The sequence below is a fragment of the Cervus elaphus genome, chromosome 25 (genome assembly GCF_910594005.1).
Source record: "Cervus elaphus chromosome 25, mCerEla1.1, whole genome shotgun sequence".
In the NCBI taxonomy this organism is placed as follows: Eukaryota; Metazoa; Chordata; class Mammalia; order Artiodactyla; family Cervidae; genus Cervus; species Cervus elaphus.
This window is the reverse complement of record NC_057839.1, coordinates 39,158,194-39,178,241: the sequence shown is the minus strand read 5'-3', so window position 1 is coordinate 39,178,241 and position 20,048 is coordinate 39,158,194. Positions and strand designations below refer to the sequence as shown.

The 20,048-nt window shown below is 36.9% G+C and overlaps 1 protein-coding gene across 14 annotated transcripts in view; it reads right to left on the bottom strand.

Moving 5' to 3' along the window:
• Positions 1-20,048, bottom strand: part of CPLANE1 (ciliogenesis and planar polarity effector 1) — a 107,267-nt gene that overhangs the window by 86,891 nt on the left and 328 nt on the right. For 13 of the 14 annotated variants that reach the window (XM_043887301.1, XM_043887309.1, XM_043887310.1 and 10 more), the window contains exons 2-15: positions 17,261-17,387; positions 15,892-16,027; positions 15,654-15,773; positions 15,031-15,263; positions 13,867-13,973; positions 12,446-12,602; positions 11,919-12,022; positions 9,373-9,555; positions 6,909-7,158; positions 6,498-6,653; positions 5,553-6,322; positions 4,771-4,979; positions 4,488-4,568; positions 1,817-1,981 (exon numbers count right to left, since the gene is read on the bottom strand). In XM_043887301.1, the coding sequence (XP_043743236.1) occupies positions 1,817-1,981; positions 4,488-4,568; positions 4,771-4,979; positions 5,553-6,322; positions 6,498-6,653; positions 6,909-7,158; positions 9,373-9,555; positions 11,919-12,022; positions 12,446-12,602; positions 13,867-13,973; positions 15,031-15,263; positions 15,654-15,773; positions 15,892-16,027; positions 17,261-17,341 (2,752 nt within the window). In that variant the 5' untranslated portion in view covers positions 17,342-17,387. The remainder of the gene's footprint in view (positions 1-1,816; positions 1,982-4,487; positions 4,569-4,770; positions 4,980-5,552; positions 6,323-6,497; positions 6,654-6,908; positions 7,159-9,372; positions 9,556-11,918; positions 12,023-12,445; positions 12,603-13,866; positions 13,974-15,030; positions 15,264-15,653; positions 15,774-15,891; positions 16,028-17,260; positions 17,388-20,048) is intronic. The other variant, XM_043887302.1, reaches the window with a different exon arrangement.

Sequence of the window (20,048 nt, the reverse complement as noted above, 5' to 3'; positions counted from 1 at the left end):
CCTATGGTCACCAAAGAGGAAAGGTGGGGTGGGGGGAGGAATAAATTAGGAGTTTAGGAGTAAAATATACACTCTACTATATATAAAATAGATAATCAACAAGGGCCTACTGTATAGCATGGAGAACTCTACTCAGTATTCTGTAATAACCTACTTGGGAAAAAAATCTGAAAAAGAATGGATATATGTATATGTATAACTGAACCATTTAGCAGTATACCTGAAATGCAATATTGTAAATCAGCTACACCCCAATATAAAACAAAAATTAAATTTAAAAAATGCAGAGAAAATAGAGGAGTCCTAGAATAAAATTTCATAGTATTCTACGATCTGTGCTTAGCCACTCAGTCATGTCTGACTCTTTGTGATCCTTAGGGACTGTAGCCTGCCAGGTTCTTTTGTCCATGGGATTCTCCAGGCAAGAATACTGGAATGGGTTGCCATGCCCTCCTCCAGGGGATCTTCCCAAACCAGGGATCGAACCCAGGTCTCCTGCATTGCAGGTGGATTCTTCATTGTCTGAGCCACCAGGGAAACTGAAGAATACTAGAGTGGGTAGCCTATCCCTTCTTCAGGAGATCTTCCTGACCCAGGAATCAAACCGGGGTCTCCTGCATTGCAGGTGGGTTCTTCACTGGCTGAGCTACCCAGGAAACCCATTCTACTACCTATTTCACCTTAAAAAAAAAAAAAAAGAGACCACAGTGGCTGAAACCAAACAAACTAATACTGTTCTCCTGGACAAAAATGATAAACTGGTAAAAATCAAAGAAAGAGTTTTACAAACCCTCTCAAACTATTTTTCAAAGCCTTTTGTAAACTAATTTCTTTTGATCTCTACTTTCCATCAGTAAATGATTTTTAAACCAATAAATAATCAGTTATTAGGAAAAAACAAACAAATACTCCATTTAGAGTCATGAATACCATTTAGAAAGTACTGATATATTGGCCTTTCTGACACATTCATATGCAAAGTATACATCTCATGGTCTACCACTGTAAAACAGCATTACAAATACATTATGTGCTCATTCATATAGATGTCTTTCACTCTGTTGCTATTGCTTAGTCACTAAGTTGTGTTTGACTCTTTGCGACCCCATGGACTGCAGTTTACCAGGCTCCTCTGTCCATGGGACTTCCCCAGGCAAGAATACCGGAATAGGTTACCATTTCCTTCCCTAGAGGATCTTCCCCATCCTGGAACTGAACCAGTGTCTCCTGGGTCTCCTGCATTGACAGGCAGATTCTTTACCACTGAGCCACCAGGGAAGCCCATCTTTCACTTTGGTTATTGCTTAATTTATATACGCCTTTTTTAAAAAAAAAAGGACAATCCAAATATTCTACAACCTCTTAAACAGATTTTAAAAAGGCCCTGAAAATGTCTGAAAGTGCTTTTGATCACTTTAACAAACCACCTTAAGCAACCATTAGAGAAAATACAAACATGTTAAGGAAAAGTACCTGACATTGGATACCTGACATTATGTCTAACAAACAGGGCTGTGAGACATGAGACAACAATTATAACAGCTCAGCAGGCAAGTACCACTAAGCTGAGAGACTCAAAGGTTAAAAACAAGCAAAAACATGATCTTTGCCGCCGAGAAGCTGACAGTCCAAAAATTCACCACAATGCAGCAGAGCAGCCAACTTTTATGCATAAGCAATTTCATAGCTAAACCTGTAAATACAAATTGCTAACATTAAACATACTGATTTTATATTGAGGAACCAAAACACATTAAACCCAACAGATGGCATTAAAAGACAAACAAACAAAAATATTGATTTTTGAAAAGCATACCTGAACAATCTTCATTTTCTTTTACAGGAAGGTGGGACCATTTCAGTAGTTCTCTTACTAGCTGATCACATAATCCTTGAGCATCATTTAAATTATAGTTATAGAGGTGGCAGTATAAAAGAGAAAGATAATAGCGAAGCTGAAGAAAACATGTCCTTCTTCCTCCTTAAATAGGGCAGAATTACATTAGAAAACATGTTAGCTAGGTAATGTTCTTAATCTGGGTGCTGGGCAGACAGAAATGTTCAGTTTATAAAAATTCATCAACTGTACACTCATGTCATGTGAACTTTTCTGTACCTGTTTCACAATTGAGTAAAAAAAAAAAAAAAAAAAAAACAGGTCAGCAATATTTTGTTCTTTTTCATTGTAAATTCTTAACAATTTTATTTTCTGTGGTCAGGTCCTAGGATGACTAAGAATTTATCCAAGAAGAGGTGCCAATACTCATCGCAGTACTAACTGAGGTCCACTAACAGCATCTCTCTCAAGTATACATGGTATGAAACAGAAGGGCACATGCTAAAAACACAAATTAAAAACACACACAAGAAACCACACATACATCAAACAGACAGTCAAAGAGACTTTCCAGAGAAGAAATAACCATCGATTAAGACTGGATCCCTTGACCACTGTTTTCAAATATCTAAAAGGTGCTTAGGACTGAGATTGCTAAGGTTACCTACCCCTTATCCACCATTCTGAGTGAAAGAATTCTAATTTTATTCGGGGTTCCAATGCACTCAGATCACAATTTCTTGCTAGATATGGCCATGAGAAAATATGACAAAGTTCTTAACCAAGAGATAATATAGTGTAGAGCCGCCAGACAAGCTGAGTAAAGAGAGCTATCTCAGCAAGGAGGTGTACCCTCCCTTGCCCCTCCTGCCTTCCTCCTTTCTGTTACCTGGATTATGTACATGATGGCTGGGACTCCAGCACCCATATTAACTCATGCAACAGCCTTAAGAGTGGAAGCAATGCACTAAGGATGATGGAGTAGAAACACTAAATAAGCTTGAGTCCTTGATGAGACCACAGAAATCCCAAATCAGCCCGACTGTCAACTCCTCGCCTCCTTTCCTAAGAGAAATAAACTTCTTGTTGAAGCCACTGTTACTTTCAGTCTCCATTACAAGAAACCATTCCAAATGGATACAACTGGAAATTAAATTAAAAGGTCTAGAATAAAACTCCTTATGAAAACTTTTCTTCATGAGAACTTCTCATCACACTGAACGCCACTCTTCTTCATCCAGCTGTACAATCTCCAAATCTGAGAACTACATGAGACTTCTTTCTCTACTCAGTCACAAGTTCACCTGATCAAACCTATTAAACATCTGACAAATGTGACTTTTGTTCCCCAGAACTCTTGACGTTGCTCTGCTTCAGGACCTCTTCAACTGACTAATTTTCTTGCTTCTAGGTAAAACCCACATCTCTATAACACACTCCTACAAATGGTCCTCCGTAATGTACCAAAGTGATCTTTCCAAATGGCCTATGTCTATTTGAAAAGTACTCTTTCTGTATCTTAACAGATCCCACTGTCTCCAGGATAAAATCTCAATCCCATGGCACTGCAAAGTATCTTCCCTTATTACCTGTTCTCGCCTTTCACTTTAGCACTCACCACCCTATCCTCAATATTACATATATGTTTCAAATAACCTGGTCCTGTTGAACTACTTGCAATTTACCAAACTGCCATGGTTTCTCATGTCTTCTTGCTTCTGGAGTGCTATATCCTCTGCTACACCATTCCCACTCTGTCATCTGAACAATTTTCACTCAGTTTCACGTATCTGTTCCTCCAGGTTTTCTCCAGACTGATGTTTGCACTCCAGTTCAGACTGTGTGCTCCCCCAGCAAATATCATAAAGCATAATGAGAAACATGCTAGTTGTTTATGTAATCTATCCTCCACACTGTGGGCAATTTGAGGGAAAACTTGCTTATTTCAGTTATTCTTATTGTCTAATACACATAGCAGGCCCTCAATACATAGCCACAGCAGCCAGAAAATAAATTTAATAATTGGTCAAACCTGACCAGTAGTGGCAGTCAAGGAGCTCCAAAGTCCTGGCTGAGAACCTCTATCATCTTATACCCTCAGCCCTATATCATAAAAGCTATCACCAGTTTCTAGAATCCACACACCTATTTTCTCATCAAAAACTCCATGTAGCCCCATAATAAGTCTAACTCACAGGAAATTCTTAAAGTTGAATTACTTAAGGGCAGAGAACCTTAGCTTCAAGTTTCTCTAAGTTGATAATAGCACCTTATTTGACTCATAGCATCCCATGGAGATACTTGCAATCTTACTAAATGACTTTTTTTTTTTTTTTAATTTAGAATTTAAGTCTCTTTTTTTCCCATTACCAATCAATCACAGGTTCCATCACTAACCAAAAAAGGACAGAGGAGTCTTATCTACAGACAGGATAAAAAAGTCTTGGTGCTACAAATTCCAAGACTAATTTTAAGTAACTATTTCTAACAGTCAAGGTACTTACAGTATGTGTTTTATTTAAGTATTAAGAAATTGTCAGTTCTCAGAATCTGAAATCATTTTTAAGAACAAACAGCATGCTAAAATATGGTCCCACTAACATTATGGCAAGTAATATTATTTTTAATACCCTCTACCTTTCTCTCCTACCTTTTTCTTGGGTTTCTTGTAGAGCTTTCTTCCATATTTGAACAGATTTTTCATATGATCCTAGTAGGAAACACTCTTCCCCTACAAAATTTTTAACCAACAGTTAGCCCTGGTTAATTAAATTACTTTATAAAAACTTACTTGTTTTAAAATTTAGCGGATATAGCTCAGCCAGAAATTATTTTGAAAAAAACAAAATAATTACAGCCAACCAATAAAATCAAAGCCCAACAACCTTCTATCGCTTACACCTAGGGTTAGAAATTGTTTATAAGATACTGACCGTTGATAGATTTAAGTTCTAAGGTCTGGTTCAAGCGAACTCCAGCAGTCTGCAGTTCAGCCTGTATATGGCATAACAGGGACTTGACAGCAGATGTTTCATGTGTCATCTTTTCAGTTAACTGCATGCCATCTTCAGGAACTCTTTGACTTAACTGTGTTTGATACCATAAAGTCTTACTGTACAATATTCTCCAGAGAACAATCAATCTGCACACAGAATAAAGTAATCATAAAAATCAAATTTCAGACTAGGGATAAGAATGAGTACAGCCTTTTTTTAGCCTTTATTAAGAGTATAGCTAATGAGTATAGCCTCCTCATTAGCCTTTTTTTCTCCATGTATTCTTCCCTGAGGTAATAATATGCATACAATTGATCAGATTCAAAGATAGCACAGAGTCAAAAAAAATGCACATTTTTAAAACTTTCATAAATGCTTTACACACCTGTGGTCATTTTTTTCTATAATGCTTATCTAAATAAAAATCTTTCAACAGTATCATGATTGCCCAAGACTAATAATGTGTGTTGAAAAATGTTTGGCATAAATAATTTTAAATAACATAAAATCTATGATGCTGAGAGCTAATGGTACCAGGTTTCTTTTGGGAGTGATAAAAATATTCTGGAAATTGTGCTACTCATTCTACAACCTTGTGACTATAATAGAAATGACTCACTTGTACCCTTTAAAATAATGAATTTTACCGTATGGGAATTATATCTCAATTTTGAAGAATCTACAATGCTGATAGTCTCCTAACAGTAAAGTCACTGTACCTGTGTCCTGGCTGTTGCACGAAATTTAATACTTGAGGACGAATCTTGAAAGATGAGTTCCAAGACCAGTGTTCCCAAGAATCACTATCTTGAAACACTTGAAAAATGGGTAACACCAATGAGTCTTGCTTTACTCTTCTACTTCCATCAGCTGATGTTGAAATAACTTCAGGCTGAAGACTGTACATGCCATTTAAATGATCAGCTACCATTCTGAGTAAATGAAAACAGGCTAAAATCTTCTCTGAGAATAACTGATCCTGTTGTTGCTGTGTGAGCAAAAGCTTTATAGTATTTGAGGTCAGCTTCACCAAATGTCCTACATCTTGCTTGTATCTCATATCCCAGTACTGGATTGATAAACACTGATGAAAAAGTTGAAAGATACAAAGTACCCATGTATTATGTTTTGAGCTCTTGCTTAAAAAAAGATCAAGTTTGGGAAAAGGACATTTTATAAACTGAAGAATATACAAAAAATGAGTGATACAAACTACTGTGTAATTTAACATTAAATTTTTTTCTGCCACATTTTTTGAAATTCCTATAGTCCATGCTGCAAGGAGATTTTTCTGGACAGAGTGCAGTTCTGTAACAGCTTTATCTGTTTCCTCAGTATTATCTTTTGCATGTATCGTATCAAACATAGAAGCAAATTCCAATCTTCCCTCATCAGCACTACTAAATAACAGATCATTTTTTTGGTTCCAAAAAGAGAATAAGTTGTTTGGAAAACATCTGCCGTCATCAGTCTCTTCTGCTTCAAAATCCTAAAACATGAGTGAGAAAAAAATTATTATTAATATCATTTAATTCCTTACAAGTAGAATCAGTTTAGTACTATCAAATTTCTCTTCTCTTTAATAACAGGAAATCAAAATATGTTTCTTGGAATAAAATCAGTACATAAGTGTTCAAAATAAATAAAACATTGCTAGCAAGTACCTGCAGGTCTGCTGTTTCTTCATTTAACTTCAATGTTTCTTCTGCTTGTAAGAATTTGGGAACAGTAGAATCAGCTACATTTTCATTTCTTTGGTGCTTTAACAAGCTAGATCTTAGGGAATTCAATGATCGCAAGTTCAGACCTTTGCCTTTTGGCTGTAGAAGAAAGAAGATTTCCAAGAGCAAAATTTTATCCATAACTGTACTATAATTATAACTTCTATAGACAAACATATGCAATCCAAGGACACCCCTGTCAGTACAGTTTTAAATTTAAAAAGACTGAGAATGTTGACATTCGGTAGGAACCAACACAATACTGAAAAGCAATTATCCTTCAGTTAAAAATAAATAAATTAAAAACAAGACTGAGAAGCCAGCTTTTACTGATGGTACCAAAGAGCACCATACCTTACACAGTATCACACTCTCGTATGTTTTCTCAAGCCTCTGCGTTGAATCAAGTAGAAGGGATCTCATGAGCACCGATGGAGACAGATTATCAAGAAATCGAAGGGTTGTGACCATGTATCCATCAGAAATAATGAGGTAGGGTAATCGTGAGTGTGCTTTTATAGAGAATCTCTGTCTCATAGGGTCATTATCTGAAGCTGATGAATCTACAGAATTATTTGAATCTTGAAGTGTAAACTGCTGTGGTCTAACAAACAAATATCAAAATTCAAGAATTAGTGAGAGGAAAATCTTTTAAAAAAACAGTTACATTATTTCAAAGAAAAAACAAAACAAACATTTCAGAATGATGAAAAAGCAAGCAAATTAAACAGAAAATATTAAATGTGCACAGATCTGTGAGGAAAACACAAGTAATTAAATAATACAGAGGCTGGTGGGTTTTTTAAAATTTTCCAAGAATTGTGGCACATACTCTATTGTTTGTAATATTGTTTGTAATCCAGTTTTATACCTCTTTTAGAAAAAAACTGATGCTGTTATTTCTACTATTAAAGACAGTTAAGCAGTTAATTTTCTTTCTTACTATATATTTAAATGTCCTTGTAAGAATATAAATAGGAGCTGTGAGTATTCTTGTTATTAAGAAACATTTGGAGAGGATGGTGATGAGTAAAATTTTATCAGCTCAAGGTTAAATTTGACTGAGTTTCCATATAAATGTAGTTATTTATTGTTACAGTGGCATACCTAATTCTGATTTCTTAATATCAACTGATTACTTAATATCACTAATTATTAACTTTGGGGCTTTGTAAGTATAAAGAGAACAGAGAACCAAAATGTATTTTTTTCTGGTTAGGAAAATAATCAAACATAGATTATATGAGCCAAATGGTCCACAAAGAAGGTTGGTTTTAAAAGTACATTCTACAAAATTTATAAAGCCATTAAAAAGTGACTCCATGGAAAGATGTATAAGACATACTGTCAAATCAAAAAAGCAAAATAGTAAACAGCATATATCATATAATTTGTTTTAAAAATTAAATTAATGTTGTTATTGCACATGTTATACAAAATTTTCAAATTAAGAGGACAACACACTAAAATGCTAATAATTGTTATCTCTAAGGAATAGGATTACAAGTTTTTCACTTTCGATAGTATTTAGTTTTGTAACATTTGATTAAGCTTTTAAAAATAATGAATATGTATTACTTTTGTAATCAGAAAAAACAATCCATTCTGAAAGATCTTAAATACTAATATTTAAGTAATGATTTAAGTGACGAAATTTAAGTCAATTTATGAATCAGACCATAATAAGAAAAAACACTTTCACTGCAGGAAGTGACAAGTTTTTCCATCATAATTATCTATTGCTAGAAATTAAGTAAAATATTTTGTTAAATATAATCAAGGGCACATCCCTCCTCAGTTTTCCTTCTGTAAAGCAAAGGTAATGGATTAGTTTCAAAGACCTTTTCCAATTTTTTGTTTTGTAAACAGCTATCTATATGTGCCTACCCAAACATAATAATATCAACATCAATAAAAACAAAGATTTACTGAGCTCTTACTTTATGCCAGAACTGTGCTAAAGCAATTTATAATTATTTATTATCTTGCTTCATTCCTTCACGTCTAAGAGACAATTACTGCCATCTTCATTTCAGAGTAAAAGAAAATGAGGCTCAAAGAGTAACTTACTCAAAGTCACACAACCAGTAAGTTGATTGATTTGGTCACACAGTAAGTTTGATTCTTGATCTGACTCCAAAGCCAAACTGCTACATGACCTCACAATTTAAAATTTAAATATGGCTGAATTCTAAAGTCTACTATCCATTTCCAACAACCTTCCCCTTTTTCCCTTTGGGAAAAAAGGGATACACCCATGGGTGCTCAGTTGCTTAAGTCATGTCCAACTCTTTGCGACCCCATGGACTGTAGCCCGCCAGGCTCCTCTGTCCATGGGGATCCTCCAGGCAAGAATACTGGAGTGGGTGGCCATGCCCTCCTCCAGGGGATCTCCCTGACCCTGGGATCAAATCCATGTCTCTTACATTCCTACACTGGCAGACGGGTTTTACCATCTGGGAAGCCAGATACATCCACATGCCAAGTTAATTTTTATCTAAGTGCTTTGCTTTTAAAACAATAAAAGACATATCACGCTTTTATTAATTTTTATTATCAAAGAAGTTACATTTTTTAGTGCTGTTAAATATTTAAATAACATATACTTACATAGTCACATTGTCAAATTTTCACCAGGATTAAGCCACAAAAAGAAATAGAAGAAAACTATAAATAAGAAACAGGTATTGAGATGACAGACTCAAATAAAGAGAAAGACAGTTTGAAACATGAAATTATATTAAAAAAAAATACACAGTAAAGTAATACCAAAAGAGAAAAATTTCTGTAAATAAATTAAATGATTCAAATATCTCACCTATATGTTATTAGTGGGTGAAGAGGAATAAATTCTGCTGGCCCAAATTCTATAGAGCAACCAAATGTAATTAACGTTAGCAATTCACCATGACAGGTCAATAAAACCAGGGAGCCACGTTTTAACACACAAGCCAGAAAAAGACTATCGTGAGTCCAGCTGACATCACCTACCCAGTATGACCTAGAAAAAGCAAAACAAGATGTTTAGAAAGGACTCTCTACAATGTCTCTAACAATTTATAATGGCCAAGAAGGGGTGAGATACTTCCAAAAATAAGGGCAAAAGAATGAATAGTAGGCAAATGTCACATACATTTTGTGTATCTTACTTCCCAAGAAATAAGTAAGAAGAAAGGAGTTTGCTCATAAACATCTAGTTCATACAACATAACAATTAGAAATTTACTTACATTCATAAACAAATCATAAGATGAAAATACTACCTAAAAATCTAAATCTTTTAAGTCACTTACATTATAGCCAGAACAACTTCTAATCCTAGTGATATCCATAACTAAGATCTACCAGTAGATTTGAAGGTCAATACCGTGCCTGTCTCTCAGGAGCCTGCTAGAGCTCCATTCAAGAGCAGATTCCCTCTTGCCAAAGCCATCTTTACCACTCCTTAACTGTCTTAAAATATTAATATTTCTTTCATGGGGACAGAAAGTAGCTCCTTCTCATTTAAATGATGGACACCCTCAGTCAAACAGACCACTTAACTGAGACTAGAAAGGAAATTTGGGGAAGAGAAAGAAAATAAAAATGTATGGCTGGATGAACCTGAAAACGCTGAAAAGTCAGAGAACAGCAGAGAAGTGTTCAGAAAAGGAAATTAGAAGGATTCAAGAGGAAGAGGAAATCTTCCTCCTCTATAATCTTGCACAGGTCCCTTGCCATCCAAAATCACCACTTACGGTGCTGTCCACCCATATGCAGAGAATGCTAACTTTGTTTAAAAGGCTAAAAACACCTCAGCCTGAGTATATAAAATGATCTTCCCAACCCAGGATTCTTCATTGCAGTCTCTCTAAGCCCAGTATTTCTCAACCTAATCATAATCCCACTCTTCCTAAGACAACATAGAAAGAAATAAGAGAAAAGAAAACGTGTTCAAGTATCTTCCACTCTATCAGACCCTTCCTTAAAGGACTGAACGCCTTCCTTATATAAACTGAAGTTGCTCAGTGGTGTCCAACTCTTTGCAACCCCATGGATAGTAGCCTGCCAGGCTCCCCTGTCCGTGGGATTTTCCAGGCAAGAATGCTGGAGTGGGTTGCCATTTCCTTCTCTAGGGAAAAGTGAAGTTGCTCAGTTGTGTCCAACATATGAAACAAACTTTAAAGTCCATCAAGCACACATGATGAAAGCTGCATTATCTATCTAAATATCTATCTGTTGTTGTTCAGTCTCTCAGTCACGTCCAACTCTTTGTGACCCCGTGGACTGAGGCACGCCAGGCTTCCCTGTCCTTCACCATTTCCAGATTTTGCTCAAATTCATGTCCATTCAGTCAGTGATGCCATCCAACCATCTCATCCTCTGTCAATCCCTTCTCCTCCTGCCTTCAATCTTTCCTGGCATCAGGGTCTTTTCTAATGAGTCAAGTCTTTGCATCACGTGGCCAAAGTATTGGAGCTTCAGCATCAGTCCTTTTAACGAATATTCAGGATCGATTTCCTTTAGGATTGACTGGTTTGATGTCCTTGCAGTACAAGGGACTCCAACACCACAGTTCAAAAGCATCAATTCTTTGGCGCTCAGCCTTCTTTACGTTCCAACTCTCACATCCATACATGACTACTGGAAAAACCATAGCTTTGACTATAGGGACCTTTGTCAGCAAAGTAAAGTTGCTGCTTTTTAATATGCTGTCTAGGCTGGTCATGGCTTTTCTTCCAAGGAACAGGAAGCTTTTAATTTCATCGCTGCAGTCACCATCTGCAGTGATTTTGGAGTCCAAGAAAATAGTCTGTCACTGTTTCCATTGTTTCTCCATCAATTTGCCATGAAGTGATGGGACCAGATGCCATGATCTTAGTTTTCTGAATGTGGAGTTTTAAGCCAGCTTTTTCACTCTCCTCTTTCACTTTCATCAAGAGGCTCTTTAGTTCCTCTTTGCTTTCTGCCATAAGGGTGGTATCATCTGCATATCTGAGGTTATTCCTATTTCTCTCTGCAATCTTTATTCCAACTTATGCTTCACCCAGCCTGGTATTTCGCATATACTCTGCATATGAGTTAAATAAGCAAGGTGACAATACACAGCTTTGGTGTACTCCTTCCCCAATTTTGAACCAGTCCATTGTTCCATGTCCAGTTCTAACTGTTGCTTTTTGGCCTGCATAGAGGTTTCTCAGGAGACAGGAAGGTGGTCTGGTATTTCCATCTCTTTAAGAATTTTCCATCTCTTAAAGAATTCTTTTTAAGAATATTTGTTGTAAAAATATCTATTTAGACACTACTGATCAAAGCCTTAAACTTATTAAACTATTAAAAAAATTTTTAAAAAAACACTATTTAGAAATAAAAAAGAATCCTTACCTGACAAGAGTGGCTGGAACCACAGGATTCTTATTACTACATCCTTTAAGGCTACCATAGACAGTAATAAAATTCAGTGTGTTTATAAATAATACCTGAGTTGCCTAGAAAGAGAAAAAAAAGACAACAAAACAATTAAAATCATTTTACGTATATTTCTGAAGACCTAGAGATCTATCTTATCAATGAACTATCTCGTCTTTCCCAACTGGCAAGACAATACCAACCACCTATAACTCTTCTCCCTTTTATACTACATTTTAAGAATATCAGTTATCACTTTGCCCCTCTTTCCTCCTTTTACATTATCCTCTTCTCGCTTCTGAAGGTCAAATTTCAAAAATTACGGCACCTAACGTAAATAATGTTACCAATTTACAAAGTCAAGTTGGATCAGGAAACACCAATTTAAAGAACATAAAGTAGTATTAAGAAAAAACAAACCATATTCAAGGGAAAAAAAAAAATCTCTAAACTGAACTAAACTCTTTTACAGCTTACTCCCAAAACAAATTACATTTACTGACCTTTGGGTCTTTCTGATTAAGCGTTACTGCCAGGTTAAGTCCATCTCTTGAAAATGCAGAAATCAGAGCTCCCCTTGACTTCACTGATTCACATTTAGGGATCAGACTGCATAGAAGGCAATCCTGCTGAGCCCACTGAACACAAAATGGCAGTGATCTGAGAAAGGAATGACATAACTGAAAACAGGAAGTATAGGAACTTTTTTATATTAATACATATTTCATTACAGAAAATTGAAGGGTCCAGCTAAATTCCTTCATATGCATATATATTTTGGGTCTTTAGCAACTGCTCACAAGTTTTATCCAGGGCACAAAAGAGCAACTGCTAACTAAACAAGGTAGGTCCATACAGAGTTTTGTAGTAACAGCATGCCCTACATCCAACCCCAAACACATCGGCATCTACTAAAAGTTTAGATACATGTATTTCTACATTATTACAAATATTTTTGGGCTTCCCTCTTAGCTCAGTTGGTAAAGAACATGCCTGCAATGCAGGAGACCCAGGTTTGATTCTTGGGTCAGGAATATCCCCTGGAGAAGGGAATGTCAACCCATTCCAGTACTCTTGCCTGGAGAATCCCATGGACAGAGGAGCCTAGCAGGCTACAGTCCATGGGTTTGAAAGAGTCAGACACAATTTAGCAACTAAACCACCAACACCTAGTTGTACATTTAAAATTTGTTCATTTTACTTTATATAAATTACACCAGAATAAAGTACTGCTAGCATAAAAAATAAAGAAAATAAACAGAAAAAAAAACCTCACTATTTTAGTAAATCTTAAGTCATTATATGCTTTTAAATGCATTCTTTCTATTTCATTGGGCTTTTTAAAATAAATAAAACTATTTTTAATTAAAAAAATGAGAATTAAAAAAAAATGAGAATTTAAAAGGTATGGTAGTAAATTCAAGTAAGTTATGTCCTTTTCAAAATTCAATTGAATTAGTTTTCTTTTTTTTTTTAATTCAATTGAATTAGTTTTCAAAGGAGTTTTTTATAGTCTTAAGACAAGACCACAGACAGCCTTACCTTTTATGTGTTCTCAATTCCAAGAAGGGAAACAAAATAAAAACAAGAAAAACTTTCTGTAATAAACATGTAAAATGAAAAGTAAAGAAACAGAACAATACTTATAGGGAGAAACAATTTGTAAAGTCTCAGAGGTTGATGTTCACACTTCATTTACTGATCTTATTATGTATTTATGGGCCAAAAGATATTATAATAATGTTTCAAAAGGGACAGAAGAACTTCCCTGGCAGTCCAGTGGTTACGACTCTGCACTTGCAATGCAGGGGCTGCGGGTTCAATTCCTTGTGGGGGAACTAAGAAGATTCCATGTGCTGTTCAGAATAGTAAAAAAAAAAAAAAAAAAGATAGAAGACAAAGAAGAAGGAAACATTTACCTCACCTTACAGGTGTAAACACACTTTCATGCCACCGAATTGCTAGAAATGCTAACTTCAGGCATTCCCCGGAATAGAAAGTAAATGAACACAAGCAGCAGTCTCCAAATAACTGTAGATAAATTTCACATACTTTAGTATATAATAAATCTGAAAATAAACCAAGAGGATCTAGAAACTGTCGTACTGAGTGAAGGCAGACAGAGAAAGAGGAATATCACATGCTATCGCGTATATGTGGAATCTAAAAAAAAGTGATACAAATGAACTTGTTTATAAAACAGATTCACAGACTTAGAGAATGAATTTATGGTTACCAGGGGGAAGAATGATGGGATAGTTAGGGAGTTTGGGATTAACATGTACACACTGCTATGTTTAAAATAAATAACCAGCAAGGAAAACAGAAAATAAACTAATCCCTGAAAGAACAGAAAAACAAGAAAAAAATAGCCCCACATTTTCTCATAAGTAAGACAAATGAAACTTATCAAGAACCTGTATACTTTTATTCTTAACATATAGCTTAACATTAAGCTAAACACTAAGAAATTATTTCTGAGCCAGAGGCATATCTCAAGTGGGAAATCAAGGTGTAGTTACTCTCTTAAGAAAACATTGCCATTTACTCTGGCTATATAACTGGGAATATTCTTATATATTTATTTTTCTCTTCCTTTATGGTTGCATATTATTTAAACTAGGGCACTATTCATGAGGTAAACAACAAAAGTTCAAAATGCAATTTTTAACAATAGCAAATTGGGTAATAACATATTGGTCAACACATACAAAGAGTATCGTACAGCTATTTCACATGTCTCTTAGTTAACGAATGCGTTATTTACTGGGAATGGCTTACTTAATATCACCAATTCTAGTTTCTTTTTTATTACAAAGCTAGTTATATTCTAAAACTAAGGAAAAGTAAAACTAGGGAAAGACCAAGGAAGCTCTAAGTTCAAACCACTTTTAATAAACTCTTTTAAAATGGGACCAAGAAATATAAAAATACCTTTTCCAGGATAATTTCACCATTACTACAATTAATGATGACTGGAGATAAACAGCTATCATTACACACTCTGCTCAACAGCTTCCCAGAAAGTGTCTGCTCTTAGAGTCTGAGGTCTCCCCTTCAAGAACACTCTGTCTGATTTGGATTTTACCTCATTTTTTATAAAAACAGCGTGCACTACGGCTTCTTTATCTTCAGTGGAAGGTAAAGGAATTGCTTCTTCAGGCATGATCTGGGACCACTGGCCCACCAAGGAAAGGCTTTTAGAAGATAAGACATTCTTGAATTCCAAATGTTCCCAAAGGAATATGCATCCAGAAGGAGTTATAAGCAGAACTCTTTTCCCATTGCCAGATACATACAAGTACAGTCTCAAAGAGCTTGCTAAAAAAACAACAAAAAAGTTACTAAACCTCTGAAGTCGGAATTCCTGCAGAAAAGTACAAATTTTATCTATTCTGACAACAAGGAGCCTAAATGAGGTTTCCATTCAGAAAGCAAAACTAAGACATTAATAATAAATTAAAAGTACAAATAATACTAACACTTATTATGTACTCATGTGTGATATTAGGAACCCACTGCTATCACAGACTTGTTAGGCATGCCATATTTTTCTTCCTCAAGATGAACCTTAGTGTTACAAACAACCAACATCAAAAAATACTTACATGTACATGGAAATACATACATATATTTACACAAGCAGAGGCATATTTCTTTTCCTCCTATATATCAAGTTAAATCAATTTAAACAAATAAAAAAACTCCCACCTACTGCAGCTTTAATCATTTCCTTAGGCTTTTCAGTTGCTTGTATGGTTTTCAAACAATCTTGATCTTTGTTCCAGAGGAAAACCTCCCCTGAAGTGAGTACCCCAGCCAGCCAGGCATCTGTTTTCAAAACAGAAATACAATGCTTACAGCCTAACACTTGCCTTAATATTACCCCCAAAATTATTTTTAAAAATACAGTTAATCTAGCCTTTTGATAATATCAGTACTACTTAACCATTACTGGAGGTTGTTAGGAGTATAACATCCTTCAACAAAGGCTGAAGACTGGGAATTTTCTTCTTTGTCCTTCCTGAGAGCAAATTAATTTCATTTACGAATTTATCATCCAAAAGGAAAACAGCTTCATTTTCCTAGGAGAAGAAATATGTGAGAAACTTAAGAGATGCCAGAAGTTAATTCAGCCTCCTACCTAAGTTATCACAGAAAGGAAAAGAAAGTGACATCTAAGAAAGATGGTATATTTGTACTACACATCATAAAATGAACAATAAAGGCATTTTTAAAAAGCAGTTTTATTTATTTATTGGCTGTGCTGGGTCTTCATGTGGCTCAAGGGCTTCTCTAACTGTGGCGTGGGGGCTTAGCTGCCCAGTGGCAAGTGGGGTCTTAGCTCCCCGACCAGGGCTCGAATCCACATCCCCTGCATTGTAAAGCGGATTATTGATCACCTGACCATCAGAGAAGTCCCAACAATAAGGCTAATTATGTAACCTGAAAATTTTTTCATTCTATCTTCAAAGTACCTCTTATTAGAATTACTAGGTAGTATGACCTAGTAGCCGCACTGAGATTTATTTGAAGTTTAAAATTATAGGAGTGTTTTCCAATTCTGCTAACCCAAATAGTTATCTGCTGTTAGCTCATCGATCTGAAGAGTAGTATGGGCAAGTTTTAAATTATTTACTTAAACAGACATGGCTTCTCATTTCTGAAGCAGTAGCATGTGCTCCTAGACTTCAGTTTTAGAAAATATCCAGAAAATGGTGAGCTTACTGGAAACCTTCCAGTTAGACACAAGCCTGCTTCATCACCTGCATGGGTATTCCAAGATTCACCAGGACATGAAACTCCCCAAACATGTGCCTTTGCTCAAAAAAGGCACATGCGACGTAGATGCACACATTTTGCACATGTAGATGCGAAAGCCATGCTCATTTTCAATAACTGCAGAGAGGCTTTCTGGCTGGGCAATCTCAAAAACTGGGACTTGATGAGGGTGAAGAAACTGTGTCCCAGAATTCCCAGGAGAGCCCAGAAGAGGAGAGTGAGGATGATATACCATCCCAGGACTCCAAGAGCAAAGCAACAAAGGATTGTGAAGAAGACGAAGCAGGTGATGGAGAAAAGGAGCAAAAGAGTGATGAGAGAGGTTGACGAATGTGATCAGACCACAGAAAGACTGAGGTTCCCTCCCCATCTCTGCCAGCCTCCTACCATACAAATACACAAAATCCTGCTCAGTGGGCAAGTGATCCTTCTGTAGACGCTATTTTATTTTTTAAAGGTTATTCTTCGATCTCAGAGGCAAAGCACACATTTAACACATATTACAATTGATACTGTCCAACTGAAGAAAAACTTACCTGTCCCAACCAGGAGACTCGTGGCCAGGGTTTTTTCTGCTTGATACTAGTTGATGTCAAAACTTCTAATCTTATCTCCATGCTTGTTAAGATATCAAAGACCAATTAAGTCAAAAGTCACAAGATGCTATAAAAAAAAAAGATAAGAACACGTAATATTTACTGAAGATCTTAAGCGTTTTCATAAAGTTTTAGTAAATGACTTTTTCATTAGCTCAAGTTTACTCTCTTTTAAAGGTAAAATGCTGATATCTTATTCAGTATCTAATCTTGAATAGTTAGGCAAAACTTGTTTGCTTTTTTGACAAGTTATTCCTCAGACTATGAAAATAAACACAAATTTGGAGAATATCTTGACAATATAGTTTCTATGTGATTACTTTCTCATCTTTCCAAAGACGACCACAAAAATACCCCCTACCCTATACTCTTCTTACACTATGACTTTAACACTCCTCTCTCTCATTGAGAGCTCTGGTCTATGCCTCATCCCTTGAAATTGGGTGGTTTTTTACTACTTTGACCAAGACTAAAATGGAAGTGAGGCTATGCATTTCACAAGGCTAGCTCATACAAGGCAATACATCTTCTACCATGTGTTTGTGTGCGCTTATTAGCTCAGTTGTGTCTGACTCTTTGCAACCTCTACAGCCTGGCCGACTATAGTCCGTCAGGCTCTTCTGTCCATGGGATTTTCCAGGCAAGAAGACTGGAGTGGGTTACCATTTCCTCCTTCAGGGGATCTTCCCAACACAGAGATCGAACCCACATCTCCTGTGTCTCCTACACTGGCAGGCAGATTCTTAATCTCTGAGCCACCTAGGACGCCCACACCTTCTACCTTATTCCCTGGAATAATTACTGTTGAAGCCTTCAATCACCACATAAGCAGTCAAACTGCCCTAAGCCACAGAGCTCTAAGAACGTCCAAACTAGACAACATAGAAGTGAAGCCCTGAAATAATATGATGTAAAGATGCCCAGCAAGTCTCCATGCTGGGTATGGGGATGGTTTCAATAGAGGCCGTGACCTATTTGTCAGAGCCCTACTGGGGTGACAGGAGCATAATCTTGGGTGAATGGTCCATTCTTGAGTGAATCTTGGGAGGATGATCACACAGTGGGAGAATCTGACACAGTGATTTGGAGCCAAGAAAAGTGAGGACACAGAAGCCATAATGAAAGGGATCCCATAGAACAAAGTGAGGACACTTTGAGCATCAGAACAAATTACAGTAATGGATTTAAAAATCCATGGACTAAAATAGGAAACCATGAATCCATATTATCATAAGAAAGTAACTTATTAAATTGAACATCTGATGCAAAATGATGTATTTACATTGTTTCAAAACATCTCCCTATAAAATACTAATTACAAAAGACAAAACAGTCACTTCACAATGAAGAAACTGGGCAGATTCCATTGTATCTAAGGATCAAAATGAAAATAATCAGAATGGGACAAAAGGAAATCACCTGCCTCTTAACAGTTAAAAGGAGAAAAACATCTGTGATGACATATGTACAAAGTAACATAACCTGAATCTAATCACAAGTAAATATCAGGCAAACCCAAACCAAGGGATATTTTACAAAATAACTGATCTGTAGCCTTTAAAAGTTTTAAGGTTATGAAAGTTGGGAAAAAACTGAAAAACTAGTCCCAAAGAGAAAAACCAGACAACTACATGAAGTCAGTAATTTGTAAACTTTATGTTTGCACTATAAAGGACAATATGGGAGAAATGGAAAAACCTGAATAGAAAGAGAAACTGAGGATTAGATGGTTGTAACAGATGAATGTTGATTTTCTGATTTTGATGGTTGTCTTGCATGGGCCACAAGTATGATGCGGGCAGGGGGGCGGGTGGGGGAGGAGTCTAAGACACTGCATGCTGCGCGGCAAAAAGTAAAGGATAAAAAACTAGCTAATCATTTCAAGATGTACAGACAGCCCTACAGAATTTGATGATGGATGGTCTTCTGTCTCTTAAAGCTCTAAAAATCACCTCCTGTTAGAGAGCGAAGGTTATCTGAGCCGTATACCGACAGGCACTAAAATCACTAATGGTTCCTACAGATGTGTGTGCTTGGAAGCTCAGTCCTGTCTGACTCTTTGCGAGCCCATGGACTGTAGCCCGGGAGGCTCCTCTGTCCATGGGATTTTCCAGGCAAGAATACTGGAGAGGGTTGCCATTCCCTCCTCCGGGGGATCTTCCCACCCCAGGGATCAAACTTGGGTCTCTTAAGTCTCCTGCATGGGCCGGAGGGTTCTTTACCACTAGCGCCACCTGGGAAGCCTACAGATGGATACTAATAAAACCATGAAACATGTCAAATTAGTTAATGGACGACAGATAAACTCGACCACACAAAATATGTGAGGAGGAGAAACAGGTTAAGTTTTACCTTCCCTCCACCCCCGCCCCCCTACATCTTAATTTAAAACACTGGCAAAAGCAATTTCCAGAGGAATAATCCAAGTTGTTCGGTGGTTTCCACCACAGACGAGCCTGAGAAATCACGCCCATTCCTCCGCGCTCAACTTATCGCCCACCAATGTCACACACAGGAGTTGGCCCACGACCACCCCGCATGAGGCATCCCAGGGACCCCTCTGAGATCCCCTACCGGACCGCGCGGGGCAGCGCCGCCCTCCACCCCCGAGAGCTGCCACCGCGGCGCCCACCGGGGACCGGGCAGGAGCTGGAGGACACCGGGCCGAGGCCGAGGTCGAGCCCGAACCGGACTTCGTTCCCAGCCAGCCGAGGGCGACCCCGCGCCT